Source organism: Nomascus leucogenys, chromosome 2, assembly GCF_006542625.1.
Source record: "Nomascus leucogenys isolate Asia chromosome 2, Asia_NLE_v1, whole genome shotgun sequence".
Classification (NCBI taxonomy): domain Eukaryota; kingdom Metazoa; phylum Chordata; class Mammalia; order Primates; family Hylobatidae; genus Nomascus; species Nomascus leucogenys.
The window spans coordinates 63,818,729-63,842,886 of NC_044382.1; the positions used below are offsets into that span (position 1 = coordinate 63,818,729).

The 24,158-nt window shown below is 39.1% G+C and overlaps 1 protein-coding gene across 1 annotated transcript; it reads left to right on the forward strand.

Moving 5' to 3' along the window:
- Positions 1–23: 23 nt before the first annotated feature.
- On the forward strand, positions 24–22,615 carry NUDT21 (nudix hydrolase 21). Its single transcript, XM_003263067.2, has 7 exons — positions 24–312; positions 3,410–3,610; positions 4,711–4,774; positions 12,041–12,130; positions 16,924–16,999; positions 17,309–17,423; positions 19,003–22,615. The coding sequence occupies exons 1-7, from the start codon at positions 197–199 to the stop codon at positions 19,022–19,024; spliced, it is 684 nt and encodes a 227-aa protein (XP_003263115.1). The 5' UTR covers positions 24–196; the 3' UTR covers positions 19,025–22,615.
- The last annotated feature ends 1,543 nt before the right edge of the window (positions 22,616–24,158 follow it).

Consider the following 24,158-nt stretch of genomic DNA (forward strand, 5'->3'; position numbering starts at 1 on the left):
GGCAGGCCACCGCCCCTCTACTTCCTGCCGCCAGAGGCTCCGAGTTCACTTCCGGCGTGCCTACACCTCCTCTTGCCGTCTCCTGTTAATGGCGGGCGGTAGCCACTGAGGGGGTTGCAGATAACCGCTTTCCGCACGGGGAAAGTCTCTCCTGCCTGCCACTTTCTGCTCGCCGCCAGCGCCGGAGCTCGCCAGCATGTCTGTAGTGCCGCCCAATCGCTCGCAGACCGGCTGGCCCCGGGGGGTGACTCAGTTCGGCAACAAGTACATCCAGCAGACGAAGCCCCTCACCCTGGAGCGCACCATCAACCTGTAAGTGCGGCGCGGCCTTGGCGGGCATTTCTCTCGTGAGCGCTCCTATAGACTGTCCGACGCGCCCCCGGCTTTTAGGCGCGCTTCACGCCTCTGCACCTCCCCGCCTCCAACTCCCGCTGGCGGATGCGCGCCTCCTCCTTCCCTCAGGCCCCTTTCTCATCCTCCAGCCTCCAGGGTTTGAGTCCTTTTATGAAAGGAAGGCTTGTTCCCATCCTATGTATTCGGTCATAATGGGGAAAAACAGAGTTTGCTTTTAACTCATCCTTTCCCCACCTCTCCAGAGGTGACCAACTTCAAAATGTGTGTTTTTTTTTTATCCTTCCAGTGAAATGTTTATGCTTTCGCATCACGTATATGGTATTGCTTTGTGAGTGTTGATGTGATACGAATGGTATAACCTAGTATCATTTTTGCAGATTTCACTTTGACAGTAAGCTTTCGAGATCTAGCTGTAATGCCTAGGTCTAGTTTTCTTCCTTATAGGTGCCACTTAATATTTCAGTTTATGAATACAACACATTTTATTCATGTGCTCAGGGCTGTCTGCCCTGCCCCATGCCTTATGCCTTCGCGTCGTCTGATGTCTCGATGCCGGCATCCCAGGCACCCCAAGTAGGCCCCTCTTTGGGAGTAAGGATGCTGCTATGGTTGGGCTTTCAGACTGGAGGGAACCAGAATTTTGTACCAGAAAACCCATTGTGGGCTGTGTTTTATTTTCAACACCTTTCTGTTTCAACAATTCAAACCATTGCATTTCAAGGTCACTCTCAGAAGCAGACTCGCTGTAGCAGGTAATTGGCGTTTGGGGTGCCTTAATCAAGAAATTGTCAGTAATGCTTTTTAAAATCGTTTCTGAGGATTTGTTTTCGAGGCAACGCAGTGCCTCCATTTTCCTGATGGAAGAAAGTGGCCAGTTTATGCTAGTCAGGGTACAAGTGCAAGGATTTGGTGGTATTGATGTTTTCGTAAGGCAGTTTAGGTGTTTCTCTTTTATATTAAAATAAACGGACATTCTCTCCCCGTCCCCCAACCAAAAGTGATTTGAAGTTGAAAAGATGGTTAACATTGTTTTATTTACAAAACGTGTTGGCTTGGAAATTTAGATAATGGAAATAGTGGGTTTATAAAATCTGGAATTAGCTGATAGTTGTGTGTATAAAAGTCCTCAGGAGTGGCGGCTCACGACTGTAATACCAACACCTTGGGAGGCTGAGGTGGGAGGATCACTTGAGGCCAGGAGTTGGAGATCAGTCTGGGCAACATAGGCTGTCTCTACAAAAATTTTTTTAAAAATTAAGAAAAAACCCATCAAATGGTAAAGGCAAATGTTATCCTTTTTAAAAGTGTGAAAGCACAGCTTCTGGGTTACTTTCAGTGGTGATTAGAACTAAAACCCACAATCTTTTCTTGTTTTGTCTTGATTACTGAATTAATTTTCATCAAACCATTTTGTAGAATTAGCAAAATAGTTAGCTTTCAGCAAGATATTTTAATCTTCGCTCTATTAAAATTATGGGTTGATATACAGTACGTTTCCTCTCCTGTGTAAATACAAATATTCAGAAATAATCATTGTGTTGTGAACTTAAGTTCACCTGAGTTAATATTAAGTTGAAAACAAATGCCCTCTCCTCCAGTATATTTTATTTTAGGAAATATTGCATGAATGCCTACTTTGTACCAGGCACTGTGCACAATACTGGATATACAGTGGTGAGGAAGTAAGGTGTAGCCCCTGCTTTATGAAGCTCACAGTATGATGAGAACAATATGTATGTCTGGGCTGGCACTCTGATTTCACAGGTGAAAATTCTGACATTTCATCTTGACATCTCCTTACTGGTATATTGGAGCTGGCTCTTGCAACAGAGATGTGTAATGGCTATCCTTAATTTTTTCTAACTCAGGTTGTGAGAATTAAATGTTAATATATGTAAAGCGTTTAAAAAAATTGCTTGGCACATCGTGCTATGTAGCATATCTGCTGCTGCTATGGATGATAGTTTTAGATTTAGCATTGGGTCTACCCAGGACGTTCTTTAAATTTTTAAAGCATCCTAGAATGGTATATTTTAATTATTTTAGAGCTTTTTCATATGCCTAGAACTTGGCTTCTGGAATTAAAGTAATTTTTAAAGTTTTGGTAACCTTGATTTGTTCCCCTTTCAAGAATGGCTGAGTGGGGTAGATACAATAATGTTGACTATCAATGTCAAGGGCTTTTGGTAGAATAGATACCATGAATGGGCAAATGTGGCCTAAATTCTTACTCAAAGGCTTCTTGCTGTAAGTCTTTAATTAAGGGCTTACGACATGTAAATATGGAATTTTTAAGTATCTTTAAAGAAAAATTTGATCCTTATTAGGCAAGATGAAAACTGTCTTTAACAGTTTGAGCCATATTTTAAATTCTTGGTAAAAGAAGAGAGTTTTCAATTAAGATATGGTAGGTAGAAGATTCAGATGAGGAGAAGGAAACAATAAGGAGACTGAATAGAATAAATGCCAAAGGCTAGTAAATAGGTTTAGAGGACAAAAAGAGAAAGTAGAAGAGTTGCTGTGAAAAGGAAAGGCTGTGGTGCAAGAAAAATCTGAGGATAGTTGACTGAGAGAAATAGAAAATAACTGGAGGGATGTTGATGAAAAGCAGTGGCTTAGTTTTAGAAAAAAGAGATTAGCCATTAGCACCCATAATTAAAACTTTCTGATTAGATTAGTAGTCATTGGAATGCAGGGGAACATTAATTATTAGCCAAATTGGTAATGTTGGAATAGCAGCCATGGTCTAAAACCAGAGGATTACTAATGTTCAGATAACCATTTCTCTAAGCATTTAAGGATAGTGTTATCTACACTTGAAAGTTAAAGTATGGAGGAGCAGCTTGATCTAATGGACGCTCTGGCTTTAAGAGTCCAGAGAGCAAGATTCCAATCTCTGCTGTCTCATTAACTTTAGTTATGTAACTGTACAAATCCTGTGTCTCTGAGTACAACATATGCACTTTTTTTGTACCATGGTTTCTTTATGCTAATGTCTGTCATGGTAAATTACATTCTTCAGTTCTCATGTTAGATGTTTGTCTTTGGATCACAGGTACCCTCTTACCAATTATACTTTTGGTACAAAAGAGCCCCTCTATGAGAAGGACAGCTCTGTTGCAGCCAGATTTCAGCGCATGAGGGAAGAATTTGATAAAATTGGAATGAGGAGGACTGTAGAAGGGGTTCTGATTGTACATGAGCACCGGCTACCCCATGTGTTACTGCTGCAGCTGGGAACAACTTTCTTCAAACTGTAAGTAGTGTTGGAAATAAACAGCAAGACAGTTTTTAGTAGGATTGTTGTTTATGCAGCTCTGGAATACAATTTTAGCCCTCGGTCATTTATTTCAACAAACACTGCTGTTAATGATGTCTTTAGAAAGAGAAAATCATGAGTAATTTTTCTCCATTGCAGTGCCCATTTATTTTCCTAACCAGTAATCTGTATGTTTCTGTATGTTGTTGATGTTAATGATTGAGCTTGGTAGAAACCCCATGGAATAGTTGAGTCCAAGATCAATGTCTAGATGTCATTGTAGCATTACCTAGAACAATTGATACTTCTTTCTTGGTATGATTAGCATTTCCTATTCTTAAGATGACTTAGGTTTTTGTGGATAACAGTTTAGTGTTTTATCATTTAAGCTCCTACATCTCTCAAACATTTGATCCATAACTATTTGACTAGATTATACCAAACAGAAAAGTCTCCAATACTTAGATGACGTTCTTGAAAAAGTGTCCCATTCTTTAGGCCTAAAGAATGTGATCCGTTCCTCTATGAGCATTTCTAGGCTCCATTATCATCAGATAGCTCCCAGAGAGGAGATTGGGATGGACTGGTGGTTAGCAATTTTATTTATGTTTGTGCTATGTTATATATTCTGTTCGTTTAAAACTAGGGTTTATGTGATGGGTACATATGGACATAAAGTTGGAAAAAATAAACACTGTATACTCCAAAGGTGGGGAGGGTGAGGGGGAGGCAAGGGTTGAAATACTTCCTATTAGATGTTATGTTCACTGTTTCGGTGATGGGTTCACTAGAAGCCTAAACCTTAGCATTACACAATATACCTATGTAACAAACTTGCACATGTACCCCTTGAATCTACAATAAAATAAAAATAAATATATACGAAGAGGAAAAAAACCTAGGATTTGTATACTGTTAGTCTGGGGAATTGACATGAATTCAAGCATATTCTCCCCCTTCACTTTGATACTTGTTTTGATTGCCTTATTATACTGAAATATGTTACTTAGTGACTTGGTAGAAATAACAATTATTGTGTTCTTTGTTATCTCCAAATTGTATTAAGTTGAAAGCTGAAATTCTTAACTTTTATACAGACCTGGTGGTGAACTTAACCCAGGAGAAGATGAAGTTGAAGGACTAAAACGCTTAATGACAGAGGTATTTTTCTGTTTAACCACTTTGAATACCATGAACTTAATAGTTAATTTGGCTTTTACTGTCTTGTAAAAAGGATGCTTATTTTGGAATATTTAGTTTTCAATAAATGCAACTTAAACCCCAGAATGTTGGTACAATGTTGATTTTTTTTACAAGTTGAACTTACACTTATTTCAATTTTTAAAATGTTAAACTGTGTCACAGCAATGGTAAATTAAAACTGACATTTAAGTATTGCTGTGCTAGACGCTGTTCTGAGTGCTTTACATGCGCTAATTCCTTTAATCACCACCACAACTGTAGGAAGTAGATATTATTAAGTTTAAATTACTTCTTGTTATATAGCTAGTGTGTTGTAGAGCCAGAGGTTTGAATGCAGGTAGTTTTGTTCAAGAGTAGGCCTCTGTAGAATTTTGAAAAGAGAAAGATGCCTATGTTTTCACTTTTTTCACGTATTTTTTAGACTTTGCCCAAATTATTCTACTTTTTAAAAATCGTTGTAATGCCTGCATGTAAAGACTTGGGGCCAAATGCATAGATACTGAGGATTTTGAGATTGTAAATTGTTTTCAATGTTAGTTTTCTTCTTTAACATGCAGTTGTCGCCTGCCCCCGTTACAAAACTCATGTATTCTCTGTTTAAAAAGCTTGGCAAACACAGAAAAGCAAAGGAGAGACAAAACTAAAGTCACCTGTAATTGTCCCACTTTTGACCTATTGGTTTGTCTTTCTAGTATTTCTAAAAATGTATTATAACTCCTAAACATTTTACTGTGCTTGGACTTCCATTTATATAATGTATGGTACAAAGATATAAGTCCAGTAAGATTGCAGGAGTGCAAAATGAGAGAATCACAAAAGCAAAATTTTGGGAAACTGGAAAGCAGATGGGCAAATTATAACTACCTTAGCAGAAACCTTAGAAACAAATTATAACTAACTTGCCAGAAACTGCTGGCAGTCAGGCAGGCAGAATCTAGCATTGCAGAGTACCAGAATGACTGAGGAACTGAAGGTGCTAGGTACTTATGAAAGTGGGGGCATGCATGAGCTGAAAACTGGACTGGTTCAAAGTATATATGGAGTATATTTATACAGGTTGTGTATTCCTTATCTGAGAGCTTGGGACCAGAAGTGTTTAGCTGCTATTCGATAGCACAACAGGGTGACTATAGTCAGTAATCACTTAATTGTAAATTTTAAAATAGCTATAAGAGTATAATTGGATTGTTTGTAACACAAAGGATAAATGCTTGAGGGGGTGGAGATCCCATTCTCCATGATGTGAATATTACGCATTGCATGCCTGTATCAAAACATCTTGTGTACCCCATAAATATATATATCTACTATGTACTCAAAAAAATTAAAAATTAAAAAAGTGGTTAGGATTTGGGATTTTTTTCAGGTTTTGGAGTATTTGCATTATACTTACCAGTTAAGCATCCCATATACAAAACTTGAAATGCTCCAATGAACATTTCCTTTTATTTTTTTCTTGAGACGAAGTCTCTCTCTTGTCACCCAGGCTGGAGTGCAATGGTGCAATCTCGTCTCACTGTCACCTCCACCTCCTGGGTTTAAGCAATTCTCCGGCCTTAGCCTCCTGAGTAGATGGGATTAAAGGCGGCAGCCACCACGCCCGACTAATTTTTGTATTTTTAGTAGAGACGGGGTTTCACCAGGTTGGCCAGGCTGGTCTAGAACTCCTAACCTCAGGTGATCTGCCTGCCTTGGCCTTCCAAAGTGCTGGGATTACAGGCATGAGCCACCGCGCCTGGCCTGAGCATTTCCTTTGAGCATCATGTCAGTGCTCAAAAAGTTTGAGATTTTGGAGTTTCAGATTGGGATGTTCAACCTGTGTATCTAGATTGTCTTCCCCACTCTGTAATTAGGCAAAGACTGGCTGATGATTCTCTGTAGTAATTGAATCAGAGAACAACTAGCAATGAAAAAAGTTTAGGGGATGGGGAGAATAAGTAAGAGTTCCCATTCTGAATAGTCAGACTCTTGGACCTCTATTAGGCTGACAGAATGTTAACAATTAGGTTTATTTATTTTTTTATTTTTTTTTTGAGACGGAGTTTCGCTCTTGTCGCCCAGGCTGGAATGCAGTGGCGCGATCTTCAATGTGAGCAATGGTTGCTCACTGCAACCTCTGCCTCCTGAGTTCAAGCGATTCTCCTGCCTCAGCCTCCAGAGTAGCTGGGATTACAGGTGCCCACTACCATGCCCAGCTAATTTTTGTATTTTTAGTAGAGATGAGGTTTCACTGTATTGGCCAGGTTGGTCTCGAACTCCTGACCTCAGGTGATCTGCCTGCTTTGGCCTCCCAAAGTGTTGGGATTATAGGTGTGAGCCACCGTGCCCAGTCTAGGCTTATTTATTTTTTTTAGAGAGAGGGTCTCATTCTGTTCCACAGGCTGGAGGATGGTGGTGTGATCATAGCTCACTGTAACCACAAACTCCTGGGCTCAAGCAGTCTTCCTGCCTCAGCTTCTTGAGTAGCTAGGACTGCAGGTATGTGCCCATGATGCCTGGCTAATTAAAAAAAATTTTTTTATAGAGATGAGATCTTGCTATGTTGCCTAGGCTGGTCTCAAACTCCTGGCCCAAAGCAGTCCTCCCAAAGCATTGGGATTACATGCATGAGCCACCAGGCCCAGCCAACAATTAGATTTATATATCCCAGGCTGAGGGTTGGAAATCTTGTTTCTGGAAAAAGTGACCAGTCCAAGAAAAACTTCAGATACTGCCATTTGGGACCTGTCTTAGTCTGTTTAATGTTGCTATAACAGAATACCTGAGGCTGGGTAATTTATAAAGAAAAAGATTTATTTGGCTCACCAGTTCCGGTGGCAAGATTGGGCAGCTGGTGAGGGCTTCATGCTGCTTCCACTCATGGCAGAAAGCAAAATGGGAGTGGGCATGTGCAAAGAGATCACATGGCAAGGGAGGGAAGCAAGAGTGGATCCAGGAAGCCACACTCTTTAACAACCCACTCTCCAGGGAACTAATCCATTCCTGATGGAGGAAGGGTATTAAACTATTCATGAAGGATCCACCTGCATGACTCAAACACCTTCCATTAGGCTCTGCCTGCCAACACTGTCACACTGGGGATCAAATTTCAACATGAGTTTGGGGGTTGGGGGACAAACCATATCCAAACCAAAGCAAGAATTTTCTATAGAAATAATGTAGTCCTGGGCCAGGCGCAGTGGCTCACACCTGTAATCCCAGCACTTGGGGAGGCCGAGGCGGGTGGATCACGAGGTCTGGAGTTTGAGACCAACCTGACCAACATGGTGAAACCCTGTCTCTACTAAAATATAAACAAATCAGCTGGGCGTGGTGGTGGGCGCCTGTAATCCCAGCTACTCCTGAGGCAGGAAAATCAGTTGAACCTGGGAGGTGGAGGTTGCAGTGAGCCGAGATCGCGCCACTGCACGCCAGCCTGGGCAACAGAGCAAGACTTCGTCTCAAAAATAAAAAAAAAGAAAAAAAAATATTGTAGTCCTATCACTCATGCACACAGAGGTGACAATTAAGCATCTTGTTGCTTCTCCCTTGTGAGTACACAACCAACTATCACCAGGCTTTTGGAGAAAACTTCTTAATAAGAAAAAGATCAGAAGAAGCAAAAGGACCTCAACAGAAGCAGAAAATTCAACCATTGACAAAACTATGATTAATATTCTTGGTGAGATAAGAGGACATTTTGCACCTGTGAAACAGTGCTATTAAAAAGACATTTTAGCCAAGAAAAACCTCATGGATATTAAAAAAAATGTTGGAAGAAATGAAAAATTCAGTAGAGTTAAGAGTTTCATTCTACCAGTAAATAGAATGAAAAGATAAAAAGATAGAATGTAGGTAAGAATAGATAAAATTAGGCCGGGCGCGGTGGCTCACGCTTGTAATCCCAGCACTTTGGGAGGCCGAGGCAGGCAGATCACGAGGTCAGGAGATCGAGACCACGGTGAAACCCCGTCTCTACTAAAAATACAAAAAAATTAGCCAGGCATGGTGGCAGGCAGCTGTAGTCCCAGCTACTTGGAGAGGCTGAGGCAGGAGAATGGCGTGAACTCTGGAGGCGGAGCTTGCAGTGAGCCGAGATCGCGCCACTGCACTCCAGCCTGGGCGACAGAGCGAGACTCCGTCTCAAAAAAAACAAAAAAAAAAAGAATAGATAAAATTAGTGGGTCATTTTAGAAGGACCAATATAAACTATAGGTAAATAGAACAGAGTAAAAGGAAGAATTAGCAAAGCTTAATAGGGAAAATTTCTCAAACCTCAAAGGGCATGAGTTTTGAGATTGAAAAGACCTACTGGCCTTGCCACTATAGTGAATGTTTAAAGATCCATGCAAAGGCATATCATCATGAAGTTTTAGATCCTACAAACAAAAAATAAAAACAAAAAGATCTAAAAGCTTCCAAAGTGGGAGGTGGAGGATTGGTAAGCAGAGAGGTTAAATGCAAAACATCAAAATCAGAAATTGCATTAAACTACCCAGAAATAATTCTGGAAGCTAAAGGATGGTGGAGTGTTGTCTTTGTAATTTTGAGAGAATATGATCTCTGTCCTAGAATTTTCTAATCAAACTATAAATCAAATGTGTGGGTAAAAGTTATTTCTAGACATGCAGAGTTTCAAAAAGTTACATCTCTTGTACCTTTTCTCAGGAAGCTACTAGAGGGTGTTCACCCCCAAAATGGAATAAAATAAGGACTCTAGCTGTGAAGCAGGGTTGAGACTATCAAGTACAGATTACAGCAGGATGATAGAAAAACGTGTCTTAGGCTGAGTGTGGTGGCTCATGCCTGCAATTTCAGCACTTTGGGAGGCTGAGATGGGCAGATCACGTGAGCCTAGGAGTTTGAGACCACCCTTGGCAACGTGGCGAAAAATTAGCCTGGTGCGGTGGCTTGCATCTGTAGTCCCAGCTACTCGGGAGGCTGGGGGCGGGGGAGGCTGAGATGAGAGAAGCACTTGAGCCCATGAGGTGGAGGTTGCAGTGAGTGGAGATCATGCCATTGCACTCCAGCCTGGGTGACAGAGATCTTGTCTTGAAAAAAGGAAAAACATGTCTTAGAAAAGATGAAATTAATAGAATAACTGACAATTGATATTTGAATTGGGAAGAAATTTAAGTTATCATGGAGAATGTGGGAAATGAATTTAGTGATAGCAAAGGAAATGAAAGTTATTAACTAAAGAACAGGAGAGTTGAACAAGTAAGGAGATACGGTTTACTAATCATTGCTCTGTTGTGACTGATCTACTGGATCATACTAACTTAAATACTGAGTATTGACTTAACCAAATATTGGTAATGGGAAGATGGTGGAAGAAAAAGTATAACTAGGATGTGTGATTTTAATATCTGAATTCTCATTCATAGTAGAGGCTTTTAAAAAATGTTTTAAAAATGAAAATCAAGAGGCCGGGCACGGTGGCTCACGCATGTAATCCCAGCACTTTGGGAGGCCAAGGCAGGTGGATCACAAGGTCAAAAGATCAAGACCATCTTGGCCAGCATGGTGAAACCCTGTCTCTACTAAAAATACAAAAAAGCCAGGTGTGGTGGCGGGCACCTGTGGTCCCAGCTACTCGGGAGGCTGAGGCAGGAGAGTCACTTGGACGCGGCAGGCGGAGGTTGCAGTGAGCCGAGATTGCGGCACTGCACTCCAGCCTGGGCAACAGAGCGAGACTCTGTCTCAAAAAAATAAAAAAAAAAATGAAAATCAAGAAACTGTCATAAAAGAATATTTTGTCTGGGCATGGTGGCTCACACCTGTAATCCCAGTGCTTTTTGGGGCTGAGGCCGGAAGATTGCTTGATGCCAGGAGTTGTAGTGAGCCATGATTGGGTCACTGCGCTCCAGCCTGAGTGACAGAGCAAGGCCCTATCTCTTAAAAAATGTAGTTTTGAGGCCTGGTGCAGTGGCTCATGCCTGTAAGACCAGCACTTTGGGAGACTGAGGCGGGCAGATCATCTGAGGTCAGGAGTTCGAGACCAGCCTGACCAACAGGGTGAAACCCCGTCTCTACTAAGAAGACAAAAAATTAGCTAGGCATGGTAGCGCGTGCCTGTAATCCCAGCTACTCCGGAGGCTGAGGCAGGAGAATCACTTGAACCTGGGAGGCGGAGGTTGCAGTGAGCTGATACTGTGCCATTGCACTCCAGCCTGGGCAATGAGCAAAACTCCGTCTCAAAAAAAAAATTTTTTTTTTTTTTTTTTTTTTTGAAAAATATGACTTTACATTGAAGAAACCTGATAAACAGTACCTTAGCCAGGTGATCAAGGTTGGCATTAGTGATAAGCCATATTGATACAGCATGTACCCTTGATATGATGTGATGGGAATGGCCTTTTTACCTCTGTAGTTTTCTTCCCGAAAGCTCATAACTTCAATTTAATTGAGGGATATTTTACAAAATACTTGACCAGTATTCCTCAAAACTATCAAGATCATCAAAAACAAGGAAAGTATGAAAAGCTGTCACAATGTAGAGGAACCTCGGAAGAAATGAAGATTAAGTGTAATACGGTATCTTAGATTGGATCCTGGGACTGAAAAATGAAAAAGGACATTAGGTTAAAGACTATGGATATCTGAATAATATACGGACTTCAGTTAATAATCTTGTCTTGGTATTGGTTGATTAGTTTGACAAATGTGCTTTACTAATGTGAGATGTTAACAATGGGGGAAACTGTGTGTGGGGTACGTGGGAAGTTTCTGAACAAGTTTTGCAAGTTTTCTGTAAATCTAAAACTATCCTAAAATAAACCGTTTATTTAAGACCAAGAAGAATGCTTTTAAAAATAGAAGCAAACATGAGGGGAAAAACAACCAAGAGTTGAAAGTTACAGCCAGTGGGAATGGGTGAAACAGGACAGAGAACTGCAGTTTCTCACCATGAGCATTGTAGAACTATTTTTGGCCACTTAAAATATGTAGAGTATGACTTTGGTTAAAATAAGTTTAGTGTTCTGCTATACAAATTAATAAAAATGAAAGTTGAATTTTGAACACAATTTTTATGTTGATACTAGCTTGCCAGTTTTGAACTAATATTGTATGTCTTGGGCAGAGTGACATCTATAATAACAAATCGTAGAGAGAAAATCTGTATGGAAGGCATATTATCCTATGTTTCTATTAGGAGCACTGCTAAGAATTTTCTGTTCACTGAAGAAGGGGATTTGTGAGTGCATATATTTAGTTGTTTACTGGCTTATTTCTTTTTGACAGATACTGGGTCGTCAGGATGGAGTTTTGCAAGACTGGGTCATTGACGATTGCATTGGTAACTGGTGGAGACCAAATTTTGAACCTCCTCAGGTCAGTGTTCTGTTATATTTGCTGGGCATTTTGGAAGCAGAAAGCTCGTTTAATTCTAGCTACTTTAAAAAAGATTAAAGTAGAATTTGACTTGAAATTTTCTTTTCTTCCCTCCTTAATTTAAATTACAAAATTAAGCCAAGCACTTCTTATTTTAAAGGAAAATGTAAAACAAATACAAGGCCGGGCGAGGTGGCTCATGCCTGTAATCCCAGCACTTTGGGAGGCCGAGGCGGGTGGATTACCTGTTGCTGTCAGGAGTTTGAGACCAGCCTGGCCAAGGTGGTGAAACCTCGTCTCTACTAAAAAATGTAAAAATCAGTACTCCGGAGGCTGAGGCAGGATAATTGCTTGAACTTGGGAGGCAGAAGTTGCAGTGAACTGAGATCGTGCCATTGCACTCCAGCCTGGACAACAGTGAGACTCCTTCTCAAAAAATAAATAAATAAATAAAGAAATACAAATACAAAAGAAGAAAGAATGGTAAAAGTGAATGAATTGCGCTACCCGTCATCCGCCTTTAACAGTTAGCACATCACAACCCCTCGTTCCACCGCTCCATTCTCCTGCCCTCATCTTGGATTATTTTGAAGCATATCCTAGCTATTCATTTCAATTGTAAATATTTCAGTGTGAATCATAAAAGATAAGGATCTCTTTAAAAACATAACCATAGTACTGTTATTATCATACTAAAAATAAACAATTCCATATTATTGTCAAATATATAGTCACTGTTCGCATATCCTGATTATTTCAATTTTCTTTTTATAACTTGTTTGGATTAGGATAGTCTCTAAAGTCTCTTTTACACAGTTGGCACCTTTTTTTTCCTTGTGTTTTATTTGTTAATGAAAACAGGCTAATGTTTCCATTCTGATTGCATTCCCCTGTTGTTGTTGAATATGTAGCTGTTTCCCCTGTGTGTCTTGCAAATTGATAGTTAGATCTAGAAATTGTATTCAGGCTCAGTTAATTTGGGGAGGGGTAACAAGGCTTGTCATAGGCGGTATATTATCTGTGGCTGCATAACAAATTACCTCAAAATTTAGCAGCCTTTAGGCCTCTGGGAGTTGCTTAGGATGGTTCTGGCTTAGGCTCTCTCATGAAGTTACAGTCAAGTTGTCAGCTGGGACTGCATCATAAGGTGGAACTGGGGTTAAAGTATCTGATCCTGAGCTTACACGTGTGTGTTAGCAAACTTCTTAGTTTCATCTGGGCTGTTAGACTAAAGCTTTGCTTCAGGTGTTGCTGGCTGTTGTCTCAAGGTCTCCCTCAGTTCCTTGCCATGAGAACATCTCTAAAAGGACAACTCGCAGGCAGCTGGCTTCCCCCAGGCTGTGTGATCCAAGAGATAGTGAGAGACAGAGTGCTAGAGGAGTGCCCAAGTAGGAAGCCTCAGTCTGTGATAAGCTAATCTTGGCAGTGGCATACCATCACTTCTGCTGTATGCTATTGGTCACACAAGCCAACCCTGGTACACTATAGGAGGGACTACACAAAGCAGTGAATAACAGGAGACAGGAATCATTGGGGGTCATCCTAAGGCAGTCTAACACAATTGGTATAGTGTACTTCCATCAGGAATTTAAAAATATTTAGTTGTTTCTTTTTGTAATGTTAGCAGCTCATTGATGATCATTTCCTGGTCTATGAATTCATAAGGGTTGTGATCCTCATATAAAAAGAAACTTAACTCATGTATTACTGAAGTGTGTGGTTTGTGTAGAAAAAAAAATACGCTGCTATTCCTTTACTTAACATTTTTCAGAAGAATGACTTAATTCCTTAGCATCCTCTAAAGACTTTATTCAAAAGAGAGGATAAGACCAAGAGTTGGGTACAGGCAGTTTGAGAGTTGATTCCAGGAAGCGGCAGAATACAGGGGAGAGAGAGACCAGAAGCAGCAGAAGTAAGACAGGGCATGTTATTGATCTTTTCACACCTGTGGGCAACTGGATTTGTTCTGTTAAGGACCAGGAACCATTTAGGGATTCCTATCCCCCATTGAATAAGGGTTGCATGAACTCCCTTGTTCCATGTTGAGTCTGAGTGCTTGTTGAGACAGTGGCAGCAAACAGGGAACCCTCTGATACTTTTCAAACATAGCTGCCCCGAAATCGGAGGTAGCGTAATGTGGGGCACACACACACAAAAAACATGTTTCAGTGACCTTCAAAGTGTCGGTATGACCTTTTGGATTTAAATAATTTGAAATATTTTAATCCATGATAATGAGTGATGATGTTACTGATGCTCAAATATTCCTATTTTTGCTAATGGTGGAACTTCTTAAAGTTGGATCCTGAATTCTTTAGGCAAATTAAAAAGCCCTATGACTTTATAGCTCCTTTACGTGACAAGATGTTTCAGGTCAAGCATTGCACAAAATATCAACCAAGCAAAAAATCGTTCTTTTCTCTTGCTTCTGACTCCCTTGTATGGCAGAGGGACAAGAAGATAGGGGCTGTGGAAGCTGATGCTGGTGTTCACTACCTAAGAATTGCCAGGAACACATCTTGGCTTTAAGGAAGAACAATTTCATATGGAAACAGTGAAGTTACTTGTTCAAAGATACATAGTACAATTATTCTAAACTTTTTTTGGCTTCCTGAACATTCCTTGATCTAATTGGAAAATGCTTAATAGTGACCCCAGTGGTTTTCCGATAACTTTTCTGAATATCTTCACTCATCCCCCCTACCACTGTCCTAGGACAGTTCTCTTCGTTCAGTAAGGCCTAGAGTTGGCCCTGGTGGTATTCGACATAAGGTAAGTGTATTGATTTATTTAGGAAGCCTACAGTATTAGTTAGATGTCAGTGGAAAAGGAGCATGTCATCTTCCTATCTCAGTCTTTTTTATAAAGTACAGTCAACTTAAACATTAAGACCAGAGAAGAAAGGCTTAAAAAAATAGGAACATGTAGCCTTGAGCAGAAGAAATTTGGGGAAATGCTACTCATTTTGTTTGGTCATGGTTTGGGAACTTTTATTGTATGTGATCCACAGATCTCTTAGCTTGTGCTATTCAAGCCACTTTCTCTGCGACTAAAAATACAATGTATTTTTGTTAATGTATCTGGTTTTCATGACAGTTTAAGGAACCTCCAAAGCCTGGGACAATTGCCTCAATTCATTGTACCCTAGGGATGGCTCTGGTATATAATTATTCTAACTGGAATACTGGTTAGGTGCCAATGAGTAACATAGTGGGAAATAACATAGGCTTTTATAATTAGATAAGAGTTGAATAGATACAGTTAAATCTTGGCTTCACAACTTGGCTGAGTAATCTTGGGAAAGATACTTAGCCTCTCTTAGCATGCATTTCTATGTAAATTGAGGATGATGCTAATACCTCCTTTTGGCAGCTTCTGCTTTTATCTCACTTTCCCCTTATATCTGTTTTCAGCAGTTTTAAATTCCCCAGCTCTCAAAAACAACTCCAACAGCAAAAGTAGATTTCTGAATGTATTGTGGAGAGATTTATACAAGAATTGTATAACCTTAGACTTTTTTTTGTTCTCCCTGTCAGAATTTTTCCTTCCCGGGTAGCAACTTCCCTCTCTAATTCTCTTCATCCTTTAAATTCTCTAAAATATATATATATATATATATATATTTATATTTATATTTATTTCCTCGAGTAATTTGGCTTTGCCCATCTGGCAAAACTTCACTTAGACTGCTCTTCTGGTATTCCTGAAGCATGCACCCTGGGATATGGGGAGGTTTGAGGTTGGGGCTGGGAGGAGGAGCAAGAAGCATCTTGTCAAATGCCTCACAGCTTATATTTGAATTTTTAATGTAGTAAACAGGTCTACAACAGGATTCTAGACTGTTTAACTTACTGATCATATATATATATGATCATATATATATGTTTTTTTTTTTTTTTTTTTTTGAGACAGAGTCTCACTCTATTGCCCAGGCTGGAGTGCAGTGGCACAGTCTCGGCTCACTGCAAGCTCTGCCTCCCGGGTTCACGCCATTCTCCTGCCTCAGGCTCCCGAGTGGCTGGGACTACAGGTGCCCGCCACCACGCCTGGCTAATTTTTTGTATTTTTAGTAGAGACGGGATTTCACTGTGTTAGCCAGGATGGTCTCAATCTCCTGACCTCATGATCCGCCCACCTTGCCCTCCCAAAGTGCTGGGATTACAGGCGTGAGCCACTGTGCCCAGCCTATATATATATTTTTAAAAAACCAGCTTTTAGGCTGGGCATGGTGGCTGACGCCTGTAATCCCAGCGCTTTGGGAGGCCAAGGCAGGTGGATCACCTGAGGTCGGGAGTTCAAGACTAGCCTGGAGAAACCCTGCCTCTACTAAAAATACAGAATTAGCCAGGCATGGTGGCGCATGCCTGTAATCTCAGCTACTCAGGAGGCTGAGGCAGGAGAATCACTTGAACCTGGGAGGCGGAGGTTGCAGTGAGCCAAGATCGCGCCATTGCACTCCAGCCTGGGCAACAAGAGTGAAACTCTGTCTTAAAAAACAAACAAAAGCTTTTATTGAAGATACTAATTAAAATCAGACTTCATTATATTTTAAGTATCTCAAGCTATAAATCCTGTGACTACATATTTTATCTTGAATGGTTGATTGGTTTACTGCTTGTTATTTTATATGCATTAAAGCATTTATTTACTAGTGTATCTGTTAGATAAGTCCTGGTAAAGAGAACAGAAAGTAGTATGCTTCTTCCAACAGTTTATACTATACTGGGGAGTAAACATGTAAAGAAATGAAGCCATGGAATACATGTTAAAGTTGTATTCATTTGTAATTTCAGTATCCATATATTCCTGCACATATTACAAAGCCTAAGGAACATAAGAAGTTGTTTCTGGTTCAGCTTCAAGAAAAAGGTAAGTTATTTTGTTTTCGAAGGTAGCCATCTAAAAACTTCTGTAGAATAATTTCAAGGATACCTCTATTTGTGTTTTCTCAAAGTTACTTGAACTTTCGGGTTTATTGTAAAACTAAAAATATATACCATGCTTTTAGTTTCAAATCTGTGACTAGGAAATCTACCTTAAAAGACACAACCAAAATGTATTAATGAGAATTATCTTTTTTCTTAAACTTTTTATTAAATGTAAAATTGGTAATTTAAAAATGAAATGGAAGCAGTGATTATATAATAACTTATAATAATGAATTCTGTTTTATTTTAGCCTTGTTTGCAGTCCCTAAAAATTACAAGCTGGTAGCTGCACCATTGTTTGAATTGTATGACAATGCACCAGGATATGGACCCATCATTTCTAGTCTCCCTCAGCTATTGAGCAGGTACAGAGAGTTGAACATTTTTTGGTTCATCCATATTAACTGTCAAATTTAAAATATTCTGAGCCACTTGAGAAGGTATAGTTCATGAATTTTGGTCTTTAAGGAAACTAAGAAAGTAGATAGACTCTTAGATCATGTGCAAGCCATAGATTAATTGTGACTAATACCATCCCCAGACTCTTAAGTTTCGGCATGACATTCTGGTATTTGTGCAACTGCTCTTCCCTAATTCTGATATTCTCAAGAGTTAAGGTTGATGTCTTTATTCAAAGAAGAGATGGTTAAATAGCAGTCAACAGTGTGTAAATATGAGTGGAGTTGTCTGTATTAAAATGTGGCAAATTGGCTGGATGCAGTGGCTCATGCCTGTAATCCCAGCACTTTGGGAGGCTGAGGCGGGGGGGTGTATCACCAGGTCGGGAGTTCGAGGCCAGCCTGGCCAAGATGGTGAAACCCCATCTCTACTAAAACTACAAAAATTAGCGAGGCGTGGTGGCCGGCACTTGTAATCCCAGCTACTTAGGAGGCTGAGCAGAGAATTGCTTGAACCCGGGAGGCAGAGGTTGCAATGAACTGAGACCGCACTACTGCACTCCAGCCTGGGCGACAGAGTGAGACTCCGTCTAAAAAAAAAAGGTGGCAAATTGAATATCTTGGTGTAATATATTCACTTTCCTTTTTTGAAACTTACTATATTTTGGCCCAAATTGAGGCTTGTGGGATTAGGTCCTGAACTTTTACGTGGGGTTTCAATCTTTAGGCAGTTAGAATGATAAGAAATGCAGTTTTTTAAAAGTTGACTTGTACTGGTTGAGGTCTCTATTAGAGCCAGCCATATATAGGAATTGCAGAACAACATGGTGATTATGAAAGTAGATTCTGCAGTCGGTGTTTGGATTTGAAGCCCAACCTGAATACTTGCTGGCAATGTGACCTTGAACAAACTATTTGACTGTTTCTTCATCTGTAAATGGGGACAGTAGTTTCTACTTCAGAGGATTGTGAGGACCAAGTGAAATAATGCATATAAAATGCTTACAATAGTGCCGGTAATGTGGTACATACTTAAATGTTAGTGAAATTGGCCTTTTGTGAAAGCTTATTGAGTATGAAATTGCTCTTTCTACCTCATCACTAATCAAACTTTATCTTTTGCCACTCCACTTTGGCCTGCTGATAGGTTACAAGTTGAAATGCATATGGGGGGAGAAGAGTCATATTATTTATTCAAACACCTACTTGTCAAGTGCAGGAACTGTGCAGAGTAGTCAGAGTATAAGGACACGTAGAAACTTTTCCTGCCTTAAGGAACTTATTAGTGGATGATTAATCAAATTTATAGTCTTAATTTTTTTATTATAAGTATTCAACAAGTGTTTTTAGTGCATAAGATGTGACCAGTGAGAGAAAATTGGTGTAGAAAATGCCAAACGTGGTGTAAAAGGGCATTTGAAGGGGAATAAAAGAAAATGCCAGACATGTTAAGGGAGGGTAGAAACATCCAGATAAATTTCTTTATCTAATGTGGAAAGTAGTATGTACTGTCTTTAATAAAGGTATTGTTCTTTTTAAAATTCAGGTTCAATTTTATATACAACTGAATTCCTGCGCAGTGGAGAAGTAAAAGAAGCCGCTTGTCTCTGTGAGCACAGCTATAAACAGTGTAGAATAAATGTGGTAGAAAAGTTTTTTTGGTTTTATCTCTTTTGCGATCCCTAAATTGCCACCTGCTTTCTATTGTTTGAATAGTAAAATTAATATGAAGAACTAGATAGTGGTGTAAGCAAATGTGATAATGTTTATTTACTTTTGGTTCTACTCATACTTTTTTGTACAACATTAAAGAAAATGGACTTCTTTTTTTATTTTAATTTCTCATTAAACTTCTAAAATTCTTATAGGTGAGGATCATTTTTCCCCCCACCTTAGTATGGTGAATGTTGCAACACAATGACAGGTTTAGGTCAGTCAGGTTTATTGGACCCTTGCTTTGATACCATTCTTGGGCACATACTCCAAGACTCTATTAGATTTTTGTGATGAAGAGCTTCCATTACTTTTGAAAACTATATTTATCTGAGTGAGTCCAAGGTGCAACTCCTAAATGAATTGTGTTGCAGAGAACTCCCAGTATAATTCACTGACCAGTACATTTTATAGCCATCCAGGCCTTGGTTTGCAAGCAACAGACCTTAAACCTATAGGAAACTATTAAAATTGGCTCTATCAGCAGTCATAGGAATTGGTATAAGAAGAGACTCATTTAGAGCTCAGAGTTTTCTTCACATAATGGGGGTATTATTTGTGCTGTTGCAAAGTTATGTGTCTTATTCTTAAAGCCATGGTAAAAATAGTGATCTGTGAAGGAAATTTATAAAATTGGATTTATTAGGTTTTGAACTCTGAGATTGCACAAATATTCAATTAACTTGAAGTTATGTACATAGAGAAGAAAATTTGGTTTTAGCAAATGACAGAGCCTTCAAAAATATTTTTGGAATAATGTGAATCAACCGAAAACTGGGGGCAAGGCAGAGGACAGGTTTTCTCAGGTTAAGAGAAAAATACGAAATTTAAAAAACTTTAAAAAATACTGATAAATTCGGATCAAATTTGAGGGAATAAAAAATATTAGAGCAAAGGAGTTTGCTGGTTGTGTCATTATTTAATGATCAAAGTATAGCATGTATGCCTTATTACAGAGTTGTTGACAATAAGCTTAATGTAAAAAGGAATCTTGCCAGATGTAGCTACTTAAGGAAAAAAGGGTTTTTAATAGAAATGAACTTTTGATTAGTATGGTACCAGTCACAGGGCTATTTTCCTGAATATTAGGTGATGTCAAAGGTATATGATACTTGAGGAAATCAGGTCAAGTGTAGCTGAGCAATTAACACTCAAGTTTTTTTAGTTGGGGTCACGTCAGATCCTCACGTGGTGGTTAAGTAGTGACTAACTGTGCATGTCCTTCGTGGTAGGTGAGCACCAGTCTCCATGACCAAAAATGCCCCAATTTCCTTTGAAAAAGCCACTAGTTCTGTGAATTGTCCTTTTCCCTCCTGCCCCTAACAGTCCTACCCCTCTAGCCTACATTGGCATATTTCTCATGTAATGTATTTTGCTGGTAAGCTCATCCATTAGCTGCATCCTTCAGCTATTCCTTTAGATTGGAGGAAGTGGATATGAAGATGGATTGATTCAGCTCACCTTCCATGATTGCTTTTGAGGGGAAAGCTACAGTGGCCACATTTCAGATGTTCACTTTTGCAATTTGGGGAGGGTGGAGAGAGGTAGACTTTTGTTGTGTGTTTTATAAAGTGCTCTCGGTAAGGAGTGTTTGAGTTGAAGAGTCATCTGATTCGAGGCCACTCATGTTCTTTGTAACTTAAACTTTGACCAAGAAATTCTTTACTTCTCACTTCTTCACTTCTTCCCAATATACAGTAAGTACGTGAGCCAGTCATCCATACACTAAGGCCTAGTTGAGAAAAACCTTTGATTCAGGATGGCTGGGTTACTAACCTTGAAATGTAAGAGATCTGGTTTTGAATGTAAAATTCGCAGCACACAAACAGAAGTCTTAAGAACTTTTTGCTCTGGTCAGTTACAGGCGGATCCCAATAATCTGTTTTTGGTTTTCTGGTGGAAATAATAGAACTAGGGGAAATCAAATCTGGTTGGTAGGTGTCTACAGTATTAGAAGAGGGTATAAGGGCACTGTTTAACACTAAGTTCTTTTGATACATATGTTCTAATACTTCCAGAAACTGTGCATTCCAGATCTACATACTAAATGCTGTATCATTTTGAAATGGGCTCTTGATTAATAGACCCATATTTTTTTAGTGGCTTTTATGTTGTATATTTGTCTAAAATGAAAGCTCTTTTGCGTTCTAAAACTACAATATATGTCATCTTATTTTCCCTGAGTATCCAAGTATAGTGCAGATTCTATGTAAAACTACTAAATGACACTGGAATATGTTTAGTATATTAGGGGGAAAAAACTATAAAGTTTTACACAATTGTTTGTAGTTACATTTAGGATGGACTTATCCGTTTGGAGAAGAGTGAAATTTGTTTTTTCGCCATGTGATGAAGACCATTGTGATTTTTTAAAAAAGTAGATAGTACTTAAAATGGCGTAATAATTCTGCACTTGAATTTGTACTGTTAACAGCACAGTTGGAAGATTTTTAAACTTTTTATTGTCTTATAACTAGCATTCACTTATTATTTTGGATATTTAAGGGTTCCATTAAGTTAACATTGTATTTGGACAAAGTGTAACCAAATTATGTTTTCTTCCATGTTTAATTAGAAGTGAGAGGTAGAAGTACTTCAAATTCAACAGGCCAGCAAGCAATCGGCTTAAAATTCCCTTTATTAAATGTTGTGCTCTTATGCTCTCAGCTTTTTAATGACTTTATTTTTACAGTACTTGTTCAGTCACTTGAGATGAAATGCTTGGGGTAGCTTTTCCATCCTCAAACTCAATGTTTTTATTAGTTCATAGTGTTTGGAACAGTATGTGCCAATCACTGAGACTGCATCAGCGTTTGCAATTTTGTATGTTTCATTGCCAAAGAAGGCTTAGTGGTTGTTGACTGTAGTATAAGTCAGCTTTCTGTAGCATAAGATTTGATTTTCCCATACTTACTCCACTTGTTATACATCACCGATTATTTGGGTTAAACTGGACTCATTTCAAGCAGTTTGCTTTTGTTCAAATCGTGATTAGAAACTTAATACTGTAATTTGATTTGAGCCATAAAACACATTTTAATATTAGCTTGTATTATATTTATTAAGCTTGTTTTTGTGGAAAAAAACTTACTAAAACCTAGGTAAGTCTAGATTAGGCCAGTTGAGGTGTATTTTGTATTTTAGTAATGGATCATATCGTAAAAATAGAGATAAGTTGGGAAGATACATTGATTATACTGTTCTGTTGAGGGAAAGGTCATGTATTTAGAAATTTAAACTTTTGGTTATTGTGTTCACATCATAGTATTCAAGCATCATTTATAGTTTGGCTTTGAGAACTTTTCTGGTATTACGTTTATGGAAAATGTATAAAAGAAACAAGTTTTGGTTATATTTTTATATTTGTAAAGTAAAAGTTTGGTTAAAGTAATTACTGTTCTTTTTTTATTTTATTGTCATTTCAATAAAAAATATTTGAAAGAGAATGACTCTGTGATTGTTTTGGGATAGTCCTGTATGTGTGGCTGCTGACCCTACTGTGCTAGTAGAAATCTTGCATGGTTCTTCATTGTGAGTGGCCGAGGGCCTTTAGGTAAGAGACAGCTTAGCATAATAGCAAGGGCCTGATGGCCTGGGTCACTGATGTTGCCCTCTCCTTGTGCCCCCCATACTCCCCTCCTCCCATTGTGTGTTAGCAGTGTTTTAGTTTCCTGAGGTGTGAAAGGGTCACTAGATTTGGAACATGAAGGCCAGAAGTTAGAAGTTGCTACACAGTTGTGTTGTTAACTGTGTGTAGTCCGTATCATTGGGGGCTAAGTCCGAGTTTCCTCATCTGTAAAGAGAGGGTTGACTCCTTTAGTTTTTTTCTCAAACTTGCCTGGAATTCATAATGTTCTATGACACACACCATGCCTGCTGCATATGTAATACTGTGTAATTCAATGTCATCTTAAATAGAAAGTTTACCCAAAATACGGGAATATGTGTGTGTCTGATAAAACTATAGCCTTTTCAGCCTTTATATCTGAACAGAAGTGTGAATGAAACCTGATAGAAATTGAAAGGTTTTTCTGAAAACTTTACTACTTGCGTATTTTGTAGCAGGCACCAAAGATCTATGAAAAATAAATGAAAGAAAAGCTACAAATAGAAATATATCCATTAATTTAGTTTTTCCTCTAAAAACTTAAAAGAGTTGGTTATTTTTCTCTCTGCTAGATTTAGCTGTGGAACATTGGTCCAGCTGATGAAACACTAGCATGCCATGGGAATACATTTAAAGCTACTGGATTAGATAGTGAAGTTCAGCTTCTAGGATTCTGAGAATCTTAAGCAACAACAAAGCCACCCAACCTGTCTCACATGATGGTGAATGAGGTCATGAATATGAAAGGACTTCAGATATTTTAAAAATGAAAATAGCATTGTATCTAGGTATGAATCTTACTCCACACAAACTGATTTGTCTGAAATAATTATTTTATTCCCTTTAAATCAAACCAAGTCAGAACCACTATCCCACAAAGATGGGAGGAAATTCAGTCTATCAATCATAATGGAAATGAAGGACCTATTTGAAGTCTCAAATCTAGAAGGCATAGTGGTATTCTGAAATCAAGGTTGTGATGACGGGGGACCTCTAGCTTTCATTATGGACTCTATTGATTCTTGTCCAAACAGGACCAGCCTCTCAAAGTCTGATGCTGTCACCTGTCTGCCACACTTGGGGCTTGGGACACAGCTGACAGGTAGCCTGTCTGTTGATCTAGTCTCCCCAGGCACATTAAGCGTTCATCCCTTTTGGGTCCTGCCTCCTGCCCTGATCCTCTCATGGAGTAAGATGCAGTTACCAAGAACTAGAAGTATTGGTTAAGAAGGCTTGTTTGGTTTTTGCCAAAACGTCCTTCCTTGAGAACAAGGGTGTGCAAAGTACCTTCTTGGAGTGTGTCTTGGAGTGGGAAAGGAAAAAGTAATGGTAGAAAAATTACTAATTCTAGTAAAAGATCCAAACACAAACCATTTACGTTC